This window comes from Elaeis guineensis, chromosome 2, assembly GCF_000442705.2.
Source record: "Elaeis guineensis isolate ETL-2024a chromosome 2, EG11, whole genome shotgun sequence".
Classification (NCBI taxonomy): Eukaryota; Viridiplantae; Streptophyta; class Magnoliopsida; order Arecales; family Arecaceae; genus Elaeis; species Elaeis guineensis.
Window position 1 is genome coordinate 99,502,609 of NC_025994.2, and position 19,864 is coordinate 99,522,472.

A 19,864-nucleotide genomic window follows, 5' to 3' on the forward strand; every position below is an offset into this window, starting at 1 on the left:
GCTTAGCATAACACAAATGGTACTAATAGATGAGACTTTCTAAGTACCACGAAGCAAAAGGAGAGATGGCATTGTTGGAATGGTTTCTATTGCTTGGATTCTCGGCAGCTACAATCCTGGTTCATGGCCAGCCAGGTATGAATGCTCGTGTCTATCCAGAGCTTATTGTTCCCCCGCTTCCATTGATGCAGAAAGCACAGTTTTTCCCCATTTTTTTTCCCTTGATGCAAAGAAAGCACAGCTTAGGATATCCCTTGTTTTTGTTCTTTCTACATGTCTGAAACTAGAATCTAGTCATCTAATTCTTCAGAATTGATTCCCTTATCAGTCTATGGGCTCTTCTTGCAGCTCTACCCAAGTTTTCTAGCATATTTCATAGAGTTGGCTATAAGTGTTATTTGTTCACAAAAATTTATAAGTTCAACACTTGGTGGTTTTTCTAAAAAAAAAATACACAAGCTATCATTTTGACTACCATGGATAAGGCCGAATGTTTAAGAGCAAGATCTATCACAACGTGAAGCCGAGTTATGAGCCAAACTTTTAATAGGCATAATTTAATCATATGACATCTGATTAAAATATTTTTTTAAAAAAATTGAATAGCTTTTCAAAATCTATGACATGACGCTCTACTCTTTGAGAGACATTGCTCTAACGATCAATCCTAAATTCTATCATTTAGATCTTGAAATAGCCTGATCAAACCATTTTTTTTTTTTTTTTGAAGTAGAAATTTGACCGAATGTATTTTTCAATCTACAATGAATCAGATGAAGTGATAGAAGGCAAAATTGATAGAGAAGTGAGATCTACCTCCTAAAGAATTTTAGTGTTTTCCAGTTTGTTTCAACAAATCAAATCTATTTTAGAAAAAATAATTAAGAAGAGGAATCCGATCCAAACCATGCAAGAATGGATCTTACCATTATAAGTAAATATTGTGTAGCTTAGTTTTCGATTATAATTTTTCAATTTTCTCATATTTTTTTTTGAGATATTCAGGTTGAGCAGGTTGAGAAAATTCTTTCTTCTCCCTGTATGATCTCACAACAAAATCATTATGAACTATTATAAAAATAGCATAATCCAAAACAAGAAATGATTATAACATATTTCAAAATACTGTCACAATTATTTAACTCAGATCTTAATCTGTTATAGGACCCTTATTCCTTAGCTACCGTTGAATGAAGTACTGATTTTCAAGTCTTGATGAAGAAATTCTTAATTCTCAATTCGAAGCATGTCTAACAAAATTAGGTAAGAAATATAAGAAGGGAATGGGTGTGGTATATCCGTCATCATAATCAAAGACCCGGTGAAGATTTCAGATTTATAGCTTGTAAGCTGGTGCTTTAGATAAAGGTAATACACAAGAAAATTTACATGCATAATTCAAGTTTACCTTTTATTTTAGAAAATTATCAATAAAGACAAGGTGCATGACTTCAGGTAGTCTTTCCTACCGTTGAATGAAGTACTGATTTTCAAGTCTTGATGAAGAAATTCTTAATTCTCAATTCGAAGCATGTCTAACAAAATTAGGTAAGAAATATAAGAAGGGAATGGGTGTGGTATATCCGTCATCATAATCAAAGACCCGGTGAAGATTTCAGATTTATAGCTTGTAAGCTGGTGCTTTAGATAAAGGTAATACACAAGAAAATTTACATGCATAATTCAAGTTTACCTTTTATTTTAGAAAATTATCAATAAAGACAAGGTGCATGACTTCAGGTAGTCTTTCCTGACTCCACGGTCTCAGTAACCGAGTCGTGCTTGACGGGCCATTTTACATGAGTATAGGTGTCGAGGAGCAGGACCCCTTCGATGATTTTTTGAGGGTCTTACCGTCTTAGCGGCTAAAACTCCTTTGTTTTAGTAAATGAAATATCTTTTCCTAGTCGATGTACATTCTCTTTCCTAATAAATGCCGGTGGCTGAAAATGGGTTTCAGCATGCGAAAACTTGAATCATATTTTCGTTCTCATAATCTCGTTTCATTTTCTAAATCAAATAATGGAAACCTTAATCTCTTTCCTTCAATCTCTCGACTGTATCCATTGCAGGAGATACGATGACGCCGACCAAATCCATTGCAGATGGACAAACCTTAATCTCGTCAGGTGGGACCTTCGAACTGGGCTTCTTCAGCCTTGGTGTCTCGAAGAATCGATACTTGGGGATACATTACGGAGCTCCAGATAAAACAGTTGTATGGGTTGCCAATAGAATCTCTCCCCTCAGTGGCGCCACGGGGGTTCTCAATCTTACAGGTGATGGAAATCTGGTACTTCTAAACAGCACCGGATATATTATTTGGTCGACGGGCACATCAAATGCAAATAATCCCGTTGTACAGCTCCTAGACTCGGGAAATCTTGTCCTGAATGAAGGAACTTCGAATAATTTATTGTGGCAGAGCTTTGATCATCCAGGTGACACCATGCTACCAGGTATGAAGCTTGAACGGAATTTAAGAACCAACGTTGACAGCACCTACACGTCATGGAAGAGTTCCTCTGACCCTTCTCCAGGGGAATACTCCTGCAAGATACACATCAATGCAGTACCAGAGATTTTCATATGGAGAGGATCTGTCCAAAAAGTAGGTCGCATTGGACCTTGGAATGGGCGTGGATTTGCTGGCGTTCCAGATACGAAACCACATAACTCGTTCACATATAATCTACCTTCCAATGAGTATGAGGCCACCTACTCCTTCCAAATACTCGACAATTCTATTCTATATCGTAACTTGTTGACCGAGACTGGAGCGTTTCAAGGTTTGGTGCGGGTTAAACCAAACCTTGCATGGGTCGCTTACTCGAGGTTTCCGAAAGACCAGTGCGACAAGTATGCTATCTGTGGAGCTAATGGCGTATGCACTGCAAGCTACACATTGGCCTGTGATTGTTTGAGGGGATTCAGTCCCAAGTCTCCTCAAAATTGGAGATTGGGAAACAATTCTGATGGCTGTGTAAGGAGAACAGCTTTAAATTGTTCATCGGATGGTTTCTTTGAGCTTCAACAAATAAAGTTGCCTGATACATCAAATGCCACCCTGCACAGCAACAAAAGTCTGGAAGAGTGTGAAGACTTGTGCCTGAAGAACTGCACTTGCGGTGCCTATGCTATCAATGGAGGGATTGGATGTGTGACATGGACCGGAAATCTTGTAGATATTAGACTGTTCACTGACGGAGGGGAGAATCTATATATTCGGCTTGCATCTTCTGAATTAGGTAACGATTATTTCCTGAGAGGGGAAGGAAAAGGCGCGAGTCAGATGTGGAATATACTAGTAATATAGACTGCATCTGAAACTTTTTAGGACTTGGATATGGCTGTTGGGTTGCATCGGATGACTAAAGAGATTATCTTTTTTTGAGTGAAGGGGAGGTAGAGGACTGAAGAAATTATCATAGACCTCTTAACATATTTTGTTGGTTTTGTCAAAATAACCATATTATTTTACTTTATATGGTTCTGAGTGAATGTGACTTGGTGATATAGTTCTGTTAAGTTTGTGATCATAAACACACTGAATCTAGAAACATGATCTTATGACAAAGTGGAAATAAAATTAGTATATCTGTTCCAACATGCATGTCACAAAACACATATGATAGGTCAGTGCAGACCAAAATATCTAACTGACATTCCATATCATAAGAAATGTACCCTAAGTGAAAGTCCTGATTCCAAAAATTTGTTGTGCAGGTCAGACAAGGGGTAATTACCGTAAAAAGAAGCTTGTCATAAGCATCATCATTTCTTCACTGGCAGGGTTTCTTCTACTTGTGTGCGGTATTCAACTTCTGTGGAAGAAGAACAGAAAAAGAAAGCAAGGTACCTTTACCTACACAAACAGACATGATCTATCATTTATACAAGCTATTATATAATATTAATGAATTTTAGTTCTGGTATTAGCATTGATTTCTTCAACATTTTTCAGAACAGACTTCATCAACATTTGGCACTAAGAATCCATCAAACAATTTTATGCCTGCTACTGAAGTAAAATAGTATTCAATGCTCAAGTTAACAAGTAATATGATTTTATTCAGGTTGCGCAATGCATAGAATAATTAGGTTGACATCGTTCATGAGTCCATTAGAAGTGCAATGTATTGGTCCTGCGCACCAAATAGCTTTCTTTAGATAATTTAAGGCACCAGTGACCACTTCATCTATGTCGCACTATTTTAGTCAAGTTACAGGCATTTCAGTCCTATCTTAATACACTAGTTGATTTCATTAGACCTAGTTTGTGGATGCCTCAATACATCACAATCCTTCTTGGAATTGGCATCTAAGAGAAGTTAAACAGGGAATGGAAATTTTTATTTTCCTAATTCACTCTTCCGAAACAAAACATATGAGCAAATGTTAAGCTCATTGTAATTAGGGGTGGCAATCAGGGCAGGCCGAATATGAGATCAGTCAAAAATTTATCTATCCAAACCCAACCTATTTATTGAATCAAGTTAGATAGGTTAAGCATTACCACCACTAATTGTAATAGAATTGTGTTTTAAGGTTCTACAAAAAGGTTCAGTTGAGTGTTTTCCTTCTAGAAAAAGCTCTGGCCAAGAAATAATAATTAGTGAACATATTGATCAGTAAATGATCCCTAGGGATAAAAATTTGATGCAGTAAAGATCAATAAGGTGGAAAGCTGCTAATTCTCTCGTTCTCTTCCTCTATCCATTTAACACCTTAATGTTTAGAGTCTGCCTTGGCTCAATTTTAGTTAAACAAACATTAATTTCTCTCATGATTCTGCATCTATTTTTTACATTATGTAGATAATCTTTTTGTTTAGCTTTTGAGTTTATTGTGTCTCAAGGGGAGGAAGCTTTAGCTGCTATACTCTTAATGAGTTTTTGATATCCAAAAAATGCCTAAGACAAGTCGTGTGCGTATCACTTTCTTGAGCTGCTGAAGCTCTATGGCCACTATTGAAGGGAGATGCAAATCTTTAGGTGTCACCTATATTCAGATAATGGTTTAAAAGTACCTCAGAATAATTTTATATAAATAAGAAATGAATACAATATATATTCTAAAAAACCAAAAATAAACTCAGAGAGAACTTTCAGACTCCTTTTAAGCAAATATGGAAAGCAATACTATGCAAGGATACATATGCGATGATGTACTGGAAAAGACACATAAAAGAATCCTAACCAGGGGTTGGACCATGTGAATCCAGTGTCCGAAAAACCGTATAATGACTATAATATTACCTCAACATTGTTTCATCATTAATCTGCTAATTAGGTACATACACGTGTGGGTGTGTGTGTGTGATTAGGAAAAACAAGGATAGGACCCCCACAACCCATTAGTGTAAATGATATTTGCAGGCTAATAGAGGAAGGAATTACAATGTATTTGATAATCTCCACTGAACCATGGCATGACTGTCAGCTTTCTTTCCAGTGCAGAGTGACACCCAAGTTTTAATTGATCTAAGCATGTTTTCTAGGACAGACCTTGCCGAGCTCTGATTGTTACCTAGCATATTCTTTAGCTCCTGATACCTAGCAATCTGTCAACCATGAATTCCACATTTGTGCCCATGTAAATACATACTTGTGAATGAATTAAAATAATTGCTGTCTTGAATGAATTTGTTGTTGTTCTATTCACAAGTATTATTTTTCTTTTTGTTTCGAAACATTTTGGGATGGAGATGCAAGCACAGTTGAATTCAAGAAGCTCACATAATTGATCTTGTTATACTAAATTTTCATGCTAGGTGAAACACTTAGTACCCACTACAGGGAAGGCAGAGGAAACGAGCTAGAGTTACCTTTATTTGATATACATACAATAAGAACTGCCACCAATAACTTTTCTGAAGATAATAAACTTGGAGAGGGTGGATTTGGCCCTGTTTACAAGGTAATTTTTTTTGACTATAGGGCATACTGCTGTTTGATCCTACAGTTACACAAGAAACAAACTCTTTGAAAAAAGAGCATTGTGGAACTCACCTAAATATAGAAATTATCAGGGTCAGTTGGAAGATGGAGAAAAGATTGCCGTCAAGAGGTTGTCCAAAGGTTCTGTGCAGGGTATACATGAATTCACAAATGAGATGTCGCTGATAGCCAAACTTCAGCACAGAAATCTTGTTCGCCTTCTTGGCTGCTGCATTGAAGGAGAGGAACGATTGCTGGTGTACGAGTACTTGCAAAATACAAGTTTGGACCATTTCATATTCGGTTTGGTCTTTTATCCTTGAACCATTTGACTACTTTATGCTCTATATTCAGTGCAATGTTTGATGGACATCTCAAAGGCTTAGTAGATATATTTGTTTTAGTTGATCATAATTTATATTTGGACTTCTGCTTAGGTCTTCTGTGTAGGTCAACTATGCAGGATTTTAGAAAACTAAGACTGGATTGATGAGGCAATGGATTAACAATTAAGATGAATATATTGTTTTTCCATATCAGGTGAACTTATTTCAAACATAATAATTGCTAATTAAGCTTAGACTGCCATGAAGAATATCTATTCGACTTTTCATAGACCATATAGATTTTTATCATTCGAAAAAAAAAGGGTGCATATGGTATGAATTTGTAGGGACTGAAATTATGACCGAATGCATTTTAGTTAATCAAGTTGGTTATTTAAAAGATGAGCAGAGGTGGTGGTGATGATGGCAGTAGATAATCTGATTCCTCTAACTTGGCACTTTCTTTACGCTTAATCTCACCACTATGATTAGACCTCCTACTGAAATGAAATGGGCAGAATCTGAACCTCACATCCTTGCTAATAAACTAAGTTGCAAAATGATTTTATTTCAAATTGGATAAGGATTAGCATATAAGGCATTCTTCCTTGTGCTAAATATAAGTGCAACTTATGATTATAAGGTTAATCATGGATTTAAAGAATATAATATTGGTAAATGATAGATTATATTTATTTGAAATATGTAGTGGACTTATCTCAAAGAAAAAAAGGTAAAGAACAGGTGGCTAAGTTGAATTTCAGAATACATTTGTCAAGCTAATAAGGAGTGTGACTTTGGACCAGATAGGAAAAGAAGTGCATTTTTGGACTGGCAAAAGCGCCTCGACATCATCTTAGGAGTTGCTCGAGGACTTCTTTACCTTCACCAAGACTCCAGGTTGAAAATTATTCACAGAGATTTGAAAGCCAGCAATATTCTTCTTGATGAGGAGCTGAACCCAAAAATCTCAGACTTCGGTACCGCAAGAATTTTTAAGATGGACCAAATTGAAGAGAATACAAATAGAGTTGTTGGGACATAGTAAGTACATAAGTGTATCAATTCATAAAGTATAAATCTGAGTGCAATATCCTAGTTGCATAAACTAATTTTGCTAATGACATGCAGTGGATATATGTCGCCGGAGTATGCAATGGGTGGTATCTTTTCAGTGAAATCAGATGTCTTCAGCTTTGGTGTTCTAGTGTTAGAAATCTTAAGCGGTAAGAAGAATAGAATGATCGATCAAGCAGAAGCTTGTGTAAACCTTTTAGGACATGTAAGTACTTGAATGCAATAATGTCATCATTCTAAATATGACTTCTAGTTGTTCATTCTAACGGACATGGATTATCACAGGCATGGAGACTATGGATGGAAGGTAGATGCTTGGAAATTCTTGATGAATCAGTGGGATGCGCATATCCAGAGTCTAAAATATTACGGTGTATTCAAGTGGCTTTCTTGTGTGTGCAAGAAGGGAGTGAAAATAGACCAACAATGACAGAGGTAGTGCTCATGTTAAGCACTGAAAGTGCACTGCTACCTCAGCCTGAAAGGCCAGGCTTCTGCATAGCACCTCCTTTGATGGAAAGAGATTTGTCTTCCAACAATAACCTTACAGTTACAATTGAAGGTCGATAGAAATCTGTGACATGAGTTCTTTTCTTTTTCATTTTTTCTTTTTTTTTTTTTATGTGTGTGGGAATTCATGGACTTCATTCTACAAATATATTTATCAGGCAGAGTTCAAACTATCTTACTATGATTTTAATTGTTCATATGCCTTTTTTGTGGGGGAATACCAAATGCCTTTTTTCATTCTTGATAGATATAATTAAGGATTTCATTGAAAAAAAATGTTCAAAGTAGCAAATTCTCCTCAGTTTCACAGTGATAAGATTAAGAGATTCTGGAGTAAGAAAAAAAAAAACATTGCTTCCAGACACAGATATGGTTCACACTACCAATGGATTTAAAGAAAAGAATATATGCAAATACTGTTCCTATACAAACAACAAGAATAAGTGAAGAAGAAACAAGAACCAATTATGTGATTTTCGGTGATAGTGACTGAAAAGGAATAAAACCTCAGGAAATATTACACACAATATTTTCGCAAATGCAGTTGTAAGATTTTTGAACCATGAACAAATTCAAGGTTACATGCAAATGCCCTTAAAACTCAACCTATTGTATCACATAGTCTCAATTATGATTACATAAAACGAATCATAATCATATGTTTCCAGTCTAAAGTTACCTTAAATTGCAGTGTACTCCACTATAATTAATTTGAGAAAGAAAGGGCAGCACCCACTTAAGGCACCGGAGAAGAGTTTTCAATTTGTCTTGTTTCTGCCTACATACACCAGAGTCGTATCTTCACAATCAGATGAGATAACCACCACAAGTGGTGCCCCTCTCCATATAAATATGAAGTTAAAAAAAAATAACTTCCACTACGTGAGCAGTTTTTGCTCTACAAAACTGCAAATCACATGCCTCTCTTTTTGAGGCTTGAAGTGGCAACATGGGCTTGGATACGGGTCTGGTTCTTTGAGTCCATTATGGGTGGTTCATTTGCTTCATCTCTCACTCACACATGATGGGATTAACTTTCATTCTCAACCATTGTAACTTTCATACTAAACAAATAAACCATGCGACCAGTACATACTTCAAGAGCTCAAGTGCTACACATCTGTTAAAATAATATATCTCCTCAATTGGTGGAGTTAGAGTAGATGCAGTATGCTATACCCTAGATCATTTATCACATTCACATCTCTTCTGATCTCATTAAATGCATTTGAGTTCATAATTATGTCATATCACTTAGACAAACATAATTGACTAGTCAATGAACACAACCAATGTGATAGTACTCAATGATCTTCCTCTTCTTCCGATTCTCTCAATCTTAATTTAACTTACTTTTTTAGGAATGCCCCGCTAGACCGTATCTAACATAGTCCTTTGGCAACACCCTAAGATAGCAAACATTAAACTAAGTCTTAAGTAACAGATCGGAGTCATGAGGGTACAGGTGAAGATTACTTATAATCTTTTGGGTCTCACATGATAACAAGTAGAGATCTTAACTTGTATTCTCCTTATTGGACACAAGCACATGTGGTATGAATCACGTGCTATGGTATCATCTCCTTTCCCATGGAGCATATATCTCTATATCAGATACCGTATAGACAATGATTCAAGCACACTCAATGCCTAACTTTGAGTTGCCTAGTCTACTCTATCTTTACACATCAAAAGTCACATCTGACATTCAAGACAGATAATGTGACTCAATCACATAATGTGACTCTTTATTCTTGTTTCACTCGAGATGATTTTCTGTGTTATAAGTTTGAGCTCTCACTATTATCATCTAGATAATAAAACTTATAACAGTCTCATCTCCATTTTCACTTAGGTCATGGAGGTGATTGCTCGTGTGAGAAGGCCAATCTTCTTATTTGTCTGACATACTTCTCATAATAATTGGTTTATGTACTCGACATAAATGTGTATGTATCTTTCGCAACAAATGGCAATTAAGTATCAATAACATTACCACAAACAATGTTATTTACATGAACATGTTGGGAAATAAATTCAAGTACAGGTATAGCAACATCTACGCAAACCCAGTGACTTTACATGCCTATGAAAAACATCTTTTGCAATAGGCTTTGTGAATGGATCTGCTATCATCTCATGCGTAGAAACATACTTCATGTTCACTTCTCTATATGCAACCATGTCCCTAACAAAATTATATTTAATGTCTATGTGTTTGGCTTTTTCATGATACTTAGGATCCTTTGTATAAGCTATTGCTACTTGACTATCATAATTCATAGTCACCAGATCAATAGCACTGTCAGACACTCCCAAGTGTATCAAAAATCGCTTTAACCAAACTGCATCTTGCACAGTAGGTGAAAATGCGACGAACTCAGATTTCATTGTAGACAGGGCTATACATGATTGTTTCTTACTGCTTGTTGGTGCATAATTCCGCCGACGTCGGAGAAGCTGGAGTCGAAAGGATCACGGTCGCTGTCGAAACTTGCAAAGAAAGTCTAAACCGGAGTTGGGGGTGCTCCGACAAGACCCTTCGACGCTCAAGTCAGTACTCTGCTTCAACAGAAATGGAGCACTCGAATGAGATTTTAGCAGAGTTTCGAGATAGAGTTTTGAGCTTAGAGAAGAACGTATCTGGAGGTCTCTTTTATAGATGGGAGAACGTAACTGATTGATAGCGACGTCCGTAACTACCTGGTAGTGGGCCGTTCGGGGCCACGCGGAGTTTGTTACAGAGAGTAGTGGCGTCAGTGGGCCGTTCAGGGCCACATGGAGTTTGTTATGGAGAGTGGAGTGGTGTCCGTTGTCGCGACTTGCCAGAGAATGGTGGGGCCACGTGGGATCTATTACAGAGGGCGGAGTGGGGTAGTGGCCATTGTCGCGACTTGCCAGAGAGTTCGGACCTGATGACTGAAGCTCGACTGGGATGTCTGATGGAGTAGAATGACTCTCTGTCTTAGCAATCTAAGAGAAGCTCGGATGTTTTTGAGGTTGCTGACGAGTCCACTGTTGTCGGATGCCTTGGACGCTGATGCTGCAGGCGGAAGTCATCTGTTGTAGAAGCTCGGACGGAGACTTTCTGTTGGAAAAGTCCGACAGGAGTCTGATTGCTAGAGAAGTCTGTCTGAAATTTGTCTGATGTGGAAGCTCGTCTGAAGATTGTCTACCGGAGAGGTCCAGTTTCATGAGAAATCCGATAGAGGATCGTCCGACAGTGGAGTTCGGATGGCGCTGTGGAGGTTCGTTCGCTGGAGGAGTCTTGAGGACACTAGGGAAGGTCGAATGTTGGAGGAGTCTGGGATTCAATTCTATTATAGAAGTTCGGACGGAGTCCGACTCTTGTAGGAGTCTGAAAGGAGGCCGCTTATTGTAGAAGCTCGGACGAAAATCGATTACCGTGGAAGCTCGGATGGAGACTTCTTATTGTAGAAGCTCGGATGAAGTCCGCTTGCAATAGAAGTTCGGAGTAGAGATCCGGCTGATGGAGCCCGTCCGTTGTAAAAATTCATCTGGGATCCATCCGCTATAGAAGTTCAGCTAGGATCCAGCTCTTGTAGGAGCTCGGGTGAAATCCGAAAGGCGATCGACCGCTGTAGAAACTTGGATGGAGTCTGGTTATTGTAGAAGTCCTACTGTTGGAGAAGCTCGGACATTGACGAAGTCCGAAAGAAGTTCGGAGTAAAGTTGCTCGTGGCAGGAAGAAGTCTGGAAGAGATTCAGAGGGTAGCCGATCACTGTAGAAAGTCGGCCGATAATGAAGCCTGAAGAGCATTTGGAGCAGTCCGGTAGATGAATGGGGGAGCTCATTATTGGAGAAGTTCGGATGGTATTATGGAAGCTCGGACAGTCGGGGGAGTTCAGAAAGACACCGCACAAGGTCGGAAGCCGGAAGAGCCCTGGGAGGGTCAGCCTTTTATGAACTTTGGCTGGGGGTATTTTATACCCAACACCAGTCTCCCTACTTTCGAGTTCGGGTTTCGAATGAAGGAAGTACAGAGAGACTTTCACAGCTGAAGTTGTCTCCCTCGATTTTCGTACTTGATTGTTTTCAGATATTTTTGGCATTTGGCGCACCGATGCCGGAGTCTTTTCAAATCGAGGCAACCCGAAAAGGTTTTTTCAAAATTTTCGTTGGAGCGTTGCTCTAGGTACGGTGCAATAATGCCTGCAATGGTCCGAGCAGTGGATGAGTTCAAAACCTCCTCCGAGATGAGGGATCTGTAGGTCTAGTTCGGCCAGACCGCCTACATCAAGGGCTTCAAGCTCTGCCAGGAGAAGATGGTCGGGAAGTTTTTCGAACTGGACCTCAGCTTCCTGGATGAGGCATCCGATGATGAAGCCGGACCTTCTGAAGCCGCTGTCGATCTTCCTCCAATCGAAACTTCTTCGACTACCGCGGCTGCCGTGACCGACCTTCCGGGGGCGCTGAGCTCCTCCACTTTTGTCTCAGAGGTTCGAAACCTCTAATTTTGTATTTTTTCCTTTTGTTGCAACTTTTCCTCATTCTCTTGTACTTAAGAACTATTTAATCAATAAAATCGGATTCTTCTTTACAGAGAGCTCATTTTTCTTATTCTGCATCTTTTTTCTTCTCTTTTATTTTCTTGCATTGATTCGTGTTGTGACGCTCTTGTCTCCCAACAACAGTGCCCTACCGAAGCTCTTCTCCTGCCACAGGAGATCCCTTTGAAGTCGATGATCCGAGATCGACTGAGGAAGAGCCATTCAGAAGCCACTGCGGAGGCTACTCGCTTTCGGGACCTCCACAAAAAGGGCTTCATGAATTACACCCGGAGGAAGGCTGACTTCGTGAAGGAGCTTGAGAAACTCTGAAAATGCGCCAACGATCGATCTTGGACTCAGGCTTCCAAGAACAGCTCCCTTGAGGTCGAGCTGGCGGCTGCACGGGAGAAGATTGGTCAGTTGGAAGGGAGCTCGTCCTGGCTCACAACTCAGGCCGACCGCAATCGGGACTGGTTGAAGAAATTCTCCGATCTTCAGAAGCAGCTGCAGGATGCCGAGGCGAACTACAACGCCTACCGAGTCGGCTGGTGCGGGCAAGTAGACGACTGTCGAAGGAGGCTCAAGATGGCGACCGACGAGGTTGCCCACCTTCAGAGGCAGTTGTCAGAGAGAGTCTAGGCCGTTTCGGTATAAGGCTCCGACGAGCTTCACTCCTTGAGGGGGACCATGGAAGAACTGTCCATGGCCCTTGGGCAGGAGATGAACGAACTGCAGCGGCTGAAGATTCAGCTGACCTATGAGCAGTAGACGGTCAAGGATGCCGAGGCAGAGTTCGAAGTTCTGAAGAAGCGGCTTTGGGAGTCAGAGGGCGAGAGTCGGTGGTTCCACCAAATGTATCGAGAGATGCTGTTAAGAAAGAAAGAACTAGAAAAAAAAGTTGAGAACTTAAAGCAATCCCTGATGATGGTTGGAACCGAGAGTTCGAAGTCAGAAGAAGCCGAGCTTCCTTAGAGCTTCTTTTACCTTTTATTCTTCCATATATTCTTTTCTTTTCTAGTCGATTTCTTTTTTTTTGGCCTTCAAAGGCTTTGTAATGCACCCTTTACTAATGAAATGAAAAGAAATTTTCTCATTATCTTGTCTATTCTGGTATTAAATTATCGTTTACCGAGTTTCTTTTGTCTTCTGTCTTATTCGATGTCGATATTGTTTGAAGATTTCTGATCATCGTCGTATTGATTCATCCTTTTTGTTCATGATCGAAGGTCTTTTTGAGGTCATTCGAGTTTAACGCTTCCACCCGGTGCTTGAGCTTGGGGGTCCGAACTTCTCGTTATCTTGAGAAAGTCTATTTTCTTCTGCCAGTGTTGGGTTCCCCCTTAGAGACTGAGGGTTTTTAACAAGAGTCTCCCTCCTCGTTGGGACGAGGTCCCTTGAGTCTTAGATGTAGTTCGTTTCTTCCTTATCTCTGGTGTAGCTCATCATTTTTCCTTTGTCTCTCCTCTTTTTTTTATGTTTGGGCGAAGGTTTTTTCTCTACTCCTAATAGGGTTGTAGGGGTGTAAAGGAGTCATTGATGAGGTTTTTCTCCTCATTCGGTCTCAAACGACCAGATCTTCATTTGTGTCAGGACTAGGTTCTCCTCCTGTTCATGACACAGTCAATTTCAGCTCATGTTAGGATGAGATTTTTCTCCCATTCCTAATAGGGCTGCGGGGGCACATAAGGGCCGTTGCAAGGGCCTCTCTCCCAATTCAATCTCTAAATAATCGGACCTTCGACTTTGCTAATGTTAGGACAAGGTTCTCCTCCTATTCCTAATATGGTTGTGGGAGCGCATAAGGACCGTTGCAAGGGCCTCTCCTCCCATCTGGTCTCTAAATAATCGGGCCTTCGACTTTGCTCATGTTAGGACGAGATTCTCCTCCTGTTCCTAACATAGCTGTGGGGGCGCATAAGGGCCGTTGCGAGGGCCTCTCCTCCCATCCAGTCTCTAAATAATCGAGCCTTCGACTTTGCTCATGTTAGGACGAGGTTCTCCTTCTATTCCTAACATGACTGTGGGGACGCATAAGGGCCATTGCGAGGGCCTCTCCCTTCATTCGGTCTCTAAATAATCGGACTTTCGACTTTGCTCATGTTAGGATGAGGTTCTCCTCCTGTTCCTAACAGGACTGTGGAGGCGCATAAGAGCCGTTGCAAGGGCCTCTCTCCCAATCCGGTCTCTAAATAATCGGACCGTCGACCTTGCTCATGTTAGGACGAGATTCTCCTCCTGTTCCTAGCATGGCTGTGGGGGCGCATAAGGGCCATTGCAAGGGCCTCTCCCCCCATCCGGTCTCTAAATAATCGGGCCTTCAATCTTGCTCATGTTAGGATGGGGTTCTCCTCCTGTTCCTAACATGCTTAATTTCGGTTGTCTGAAGGAGCTACTTCCTGTCATAATAAGCTCATGCCAAAAGAAAAGATATACGAATATGAAACTTTTATTTAAGACAAAGTCATCGGTAATACATTCATAGATTTTTCGAATTTCATGATCGCGGAAGGTCTGCTCCTCCGAGCTCTTTTAGATAGTATGTTTCGGGCCGGACTACCTCCTTGACTCATATGGGCCTTCCCAGTTCGGGGCAAGTTTTTCTTGGTTCTGGATTGTGAAACAGTGGCTCACCAAAGCACTAAGTCCCCCTCTCTGAATGCTTTGCTCTTGACCCGGGAGTTGTAGCAGCAGGCTGCTTTCTGCCTGTAGGTTACCATCCGAACTTGAGCTGTCTCTCACTTTTCTTCTAATAAGTCGAGGTTGGCTTTGAGATCCTGTGAGTTGCGCTGCTCGTCGAATGCCACGACTCGCACCGACGAAAGCTTGAGTTCAATCGGGATCACGATTTCTATGCCGAAGGCAAAGGCAAAGGGGGTCTCCCCCGTGGGCAGTCTTTGGGTAGTTCGGTATGCCCATAACACATGATAATGCTCATCTGCCCAAGTTCTCTTTGCTTTTTCAAGTCTCGCCTTGATTTATTACAACAGGGTCCTGTTAGTCACCTCAGCTTCGTCGTTTGCCTGTGGATGGACTACTGATGTGAAGTTATGGGAGATGTTTAAGTCCTCATAAAATTCAGCAAACCTTGCTCCAACAAATTATCGCCCATTATTAGTATGAGAGTTCTGGGTAAGCCGAACCTACAAACAATTGATTTTCAGATGAAGTCATACACTTTAGCTTCTGTGATTTTCGCCAAAGGTTCAGCTTTGACCCACTTGGTGAAATAGTCAATTGCTACTAGGAGGAACTTCCGTTGCTCGGATGCCATGGGAAAAGATCCGAGGATATCCATCCCCCATTATGCGAACGGCCATGGGGTACTCAAGGGTGTAAGTTCGGAGGCGGGCTGTCTTTGGATATTCGTAAATCTCTGACACCGATCATACTTTCTGACATATTCAATGGAGTCATGGTACATTGCAGGCCAATAATAACTTTGTCAGAGCAGTTTGTGGGATAAAGATCTGGCTCCCAGATGACTTCTGCAGACTCCTTCATGTACCTCCCACAAGACAAAGTCGGCTTCAGAAGATCAGAGATATTTCAGAAGGGGCAGAGAGTATGACCTCTTGTACAGCTTGCCTTCATAAAGGATATATCGGGAGGCCTGGTTTCTAAGCTTTCGAGCTTCTTTTATATCATGAGGAAGAACCCCATCCTTGAGGTATGCAACCAGTGGATCAATCCAGCTGGGTTCATGGCTGATCTCCATCACAAGCTGCGGTTCTTCCGTACTCGGGCACTTCAGAACTTCGAGGAAGACTTCCTTGGGCAATTCAGCCGGAGCCAGTGTAGCCAACTTGGAGAGAAGGTCGGCCCTGGTATTTTCTGCTCTTGAAATCTGCTTGATGTCAAAGCTGCCGAAGGCAGGGATGATCTCTTTTACCTTTTCGAGATACTTGGCTATACTGTCCTTCCGAGCTTCATAGTTTTCGCTGACTTATCCCACTACCAATTGGGAGTCACTGTAGACTTGGAGCCGATCTACTTCTAACTCTTTGGCAATCCTCAGTCCTGCAATCAGAGCTTCATATTCTACCCCATTATTTATCGCAGGGAATTCGAAGCGCAGTGCGTACTCCATGATAATTCCTTCTAGATTGGCCAAGATCAGGCCCGCGTCTGCGTCTGACATGTTGGAGGAACCGTCCACATAGAGGGCCCAAAAACCATCAGGGAGATCTGTTCTTTCTTCAGGGGAGTTCGGCTGGAGCCCTGGGCTGTCAGCTTCACCTCGTTCAAGTTCGGCCTCTTCCGGAATAGTGCACTCCACTATGAAGTCTGTTAATATCTGGACTTTTATCATCGGTCGGGGTCGATAGTTGATGTCAAATTTTGTGATCTCGATTGTCCATTTCACTATCCTTCCGGAAGCATCCGCTCGATGCAGAACTGCCTTAATCGACTGGTCGGTGAGCAATGTTATGGTGTGCCCTTGAAAGTAAGGTCAGAGCCTTCGAGCTGCAATCAACAAGGCGTAAGTTAGTTTCTTTAACTTAGTATACCTGGTTTCGGCGTCTCTCAATACTCGTAGATCGATCGTTGAATTTTTGCTTCTTCCTTAACCAGAACTGCTGCGAGAGCTACAGGGGAGACCGCCAGGTACAGGAACAACTTCTTTTTGGGTTCGAGCTTTGCCAATAACGGTGATGAATCGAGGTAGTTCTTCAATTCTTCGAATGCCTGCTGACATTCAGTGGTCCAACAGAAGTTCTTCGGCTGCTTGAGAGTCTGAAAGAAAGGTAGGCATCATTCAACCGACCTTGAGATGAAGTGATTCAGAGCTGCTACTCTCCCAGTAAGGTGCTGAACTTTCTTTATTGACTTCGAGGTGGTCATTTTCTGGATGGCATGAATCTTTTCCGAATTTGCTTCGATCCCGCACCCCGATACCATGAAGACCAAGAATTTCTCTGAGGTTACTCCAAAAGTGTACTTGGCCGGATTCAGTTTCATCTTGTATTTTCGGAGGGCGCTGAAGGTTTCCTCAAGGTCGGCGACGTGATTCATTATGGATTTGCTTTTTACAAGCATGTCATCTACGTAGACCTCCATGTTGCGGCTGATCTGCTCTTTGAAGATCTTGTTCACCAGCCATTGATAGGTCACCCCTATATTTTTGAGGCCAAAAGGCATGACCCTGTAGCAATAAAGACCACGGTTAGTAATAAAAGCAGTTTTTTCTTCATCCTCTGGTGCCATCCTGATTTGGTTGTAGCTGAAAAATGCATCCATGAAAGTGAGAAGCTCGTGGCCCGAGGTTGCATCCACTAATTGATCAATTCTGGGCAGAGGGTAACTATCCTTCGGGCAGGCTTTGTTCAGCTTTTTGAAGTCTATACACATCCTCCACTTGCCGTTTGCCTTCTTGACAAGAACCACGTTGGAGATCCAGTTTGAATAGTTGACTTCTCTGATGAACCCGGCTTTCAGGAGTTTATCAACTTTCTTAGCTATTATTTTCTACCTTTCTGGTGCATGACCTCGGATTTTTTTCTTCATCGATCGATGTTTGGGATCAACGGCTAGACGGTGTTCCATGACTTCCGCATCAATCCCCGGCATGTCCGTCGGAACCCAAGCGAAAACATCCGCATTCGTTTATAGAAAACTGATGAGCTGTGTCCGTACCTCTTCTCTCAGGTTGGAACCGATCTTCACCACATGCTCCTTGTTCCCATCGTTCAAAGGAATTGAGACAAGATCTTCAATCGACTCACCCCGTTCTTCGACAAGGTCGTCGCGGGTGTCTAGTCCATCAACCGGACAGGAGTCAGACTGACCATTTCTTTGTAGGGCTATGTTATAGCAGTGTCTCGCCAGGACTTGATCTCCTCTGACCTCTCCGACCCCTTGGCTAGTAGAAAATTTCAATTTCAAATGATAGGTCGATACCACAGCTCGGAGGGCGTTGAGGTCAGGTCGGCCGAGTATTGCGTTGTAGGTAGATGGCGCCCTTACCACCAGAAAATTCACCTGTACCCTAGATTATTTTGGGTACCGACCTGCAACTACGGTCAAAGTTATTACTCCTTCCACCGGCACAGCATCGCCAATGAACCCAACCAATGGGGAGCTTATTGGCCTTAATCGACCATCCGGAATGGACATTCTTGAGAATGCATCGTAAAATAAAATATCGGCAGAGCTTTCACTTTCAACAAGAATGCAGCGTACATCATAATCAGCAATATTTAAAGAAACTACAACTGCATCATTATGGGAGAATTGAATTTCTCCGACATCCTCTTCAGTAAAGGTTATAGATTCTTCAGTCCTCTGCCGCTTGGGCGGTCTGGTCGATCCACTGGCTGCTTCCCATCGGGGTCCTTCAGAGATGGTGTTGATGATCCCAATTGGAGGTCGATCTCCAGGCTGTTCTTCCCTCCTAGGTGGCTCTGGTTGTGGTAGGGCCCTCGATCGATCTTCCCTACCTTCAGGCTGATGTCGGATGAATCTATCGAGCCGACCTCGTCTGATGAGCTCTTTGATCTCATCTTGAAGCTGAATACACTCCTCCATATCGTGGCCGTGGTCACGATGATAGAGGCAGAACTTGTTAGGATTGTGCTTTCCAGGGTGTGTGTGCATCCTTTTCGGCCTTGGCAGCTGCTCCCTGACCTCCATCAGCACTTGAGCTTTTGGAGCATTGAGAGGGGCATAGCTGTGGAACCTTCCTGGGGGAGAGCTCCGTCAAACTCTGCTGTTCAGGCTTCTCTGCCTACGAGCCTGGGGAGGAGTGCGGACACGCTTGTGTCCGAGGAGAGTTCGAGAACGTGGCCAAGCTTCACTCGGCCCTTTTTCAACTGCGGGCTTGCTGGAGTCACCCGCCAGCCACTCCTTCACAGCCTCCTCGTCCTTCAGCTTGAATGCTTCCTCTGCTCGGGCATATCCTTCGGCTTGAGCCAGCAGATCAGCGAAGTCCCTGGGATACTTCTTTTCCAGAAAAAATAGAAGATCGTTCTTTTAAAGATCGCTCTTCAGGGCGGCCATTGCAACTGACTGGTCCAAGTTCTGGACCTCCAATGCGGCGGTGTTAAAATGGTTAACGTAAGTTCGGATGGATTCTCCCTCCTTTTACTTGATGTTGATAAGGAACTCCGAACCTCTCTGGGGACGTCGGCTGCTGACGAAATGAGCCACAAACTTGTGGCTCATCTGATCAAAAGAGAAGATAGTACCTGGCTTCAGTGTCGAGTATCAATTTTTTGCTGCTCCCTTCAAGGTAGACGGAAAAGCTCGGCACAGGATGGTATCTGGCACGCCATGGAGCAGCATCATTATCCGAAAGGCCTCCAGGTGGTCAACCGGATCCGAGATCCCGTCGTAGCTCTCAAATTAGGAGAGCTTGAAGTTTGGCGGGATTTGTTCCTACATAATCATTTGAGAGAAAGGAGGGTCAGTACAAATGTCCTCACCGTAAGCAGGGAGAGCATGGCGGAGCTCTTCGATCCGTCGGTTCCTCTCCTGAAACCTTTGATCTAGGAGATCCTCTCG

The 19,864-nt window shown here is 42.0% G+C and overlaps 1 protein-coding gene and 1 long non-coding RNA gene across 4 annotated transcripts in view; one reads left to right on the top strand and one right to left on the bottom strand.

Annotated features, from left to right (window-relative positions):
* LOC105037350 (G-type lectin S-receptor-like serine/threonine-protein kinase At4g27290) lies at positions 1-7,922 on the top strand. 2 transcript variants are annotated; one of them, XM_073252354.1, is made up of 8 exons: positions 1-135; positions 2,073-3,248; positions 3,727-3,855; positions 5,774-5,919; positions 6,032-6,242; positions 7,072-7,309; positions 7,397-7,547; positions 7,628-7,922. In XM_073252354.1, exons 1-8 carry the CDS (start codon positions 30-32, stop codon positions 7,910-7,912), a joined length of 2,442 nt encoding a protein of 813 aa, XP_073108455.1. In that variant the 5' UTR covers positions 1-29; the 3' UTR covers positions 7,913-7,922. The 2 variants fall into 2 exon arrangements, with proteins under 2 accessions (XP_073108455.1, XP_073108456.1); XM_073252355.1 differs by lacking the exons at positions 5,774-5,919; positions 6,032-6,242.
* LOC140855740 (uncharacterized) overlaps positions 1,670-19,864 on the bottom strand; it is a 27,068-nt gene continuing 8,873 nt past the window's right edge. For both annotated transcript variants that reach the window (XR_012138863.1, XR_012138862.1), the window contains exons 3-4: positions 3,747-3,865; positions 1,670-3,262 (exon numbers count right to left, since the gene is read on the bottom strand). This is a non-coding gene — a long non-coding RNA (uncharacterized lncRNA). The remainder of the gene's footprint in view (positions 3,263-3,746; positions 3,866-19,864) is intronic.

What these genes read in the sequence shown, in the direction of transcription:
- LOC105037350 (XM_073252354.1), top strand. Translation starts at nt 30, where the DNA reads ATGAGACTTTCTAAGTACCACGAAGCAAAAGGAGAGATGGCATTGTTG. An exon ending in GATTTGGCCCTGTTTACAAG is followed by an intron (nt 5,920 to 6,031) that starts GTAATTTTTTTT and finishes AGAAATTATCAG; the next exon opens with GGTCAGTTGGAAGATGGAGA. An exon ending in TTTGGACCATTTCATATTCG is followed by an intron (nt 6,243 to 7,071) that starts GTTTGGTCTTTT and finishes ACTTTGGACCAG; the next exon opens with ATAGGAAAAGAAGTGCATTT.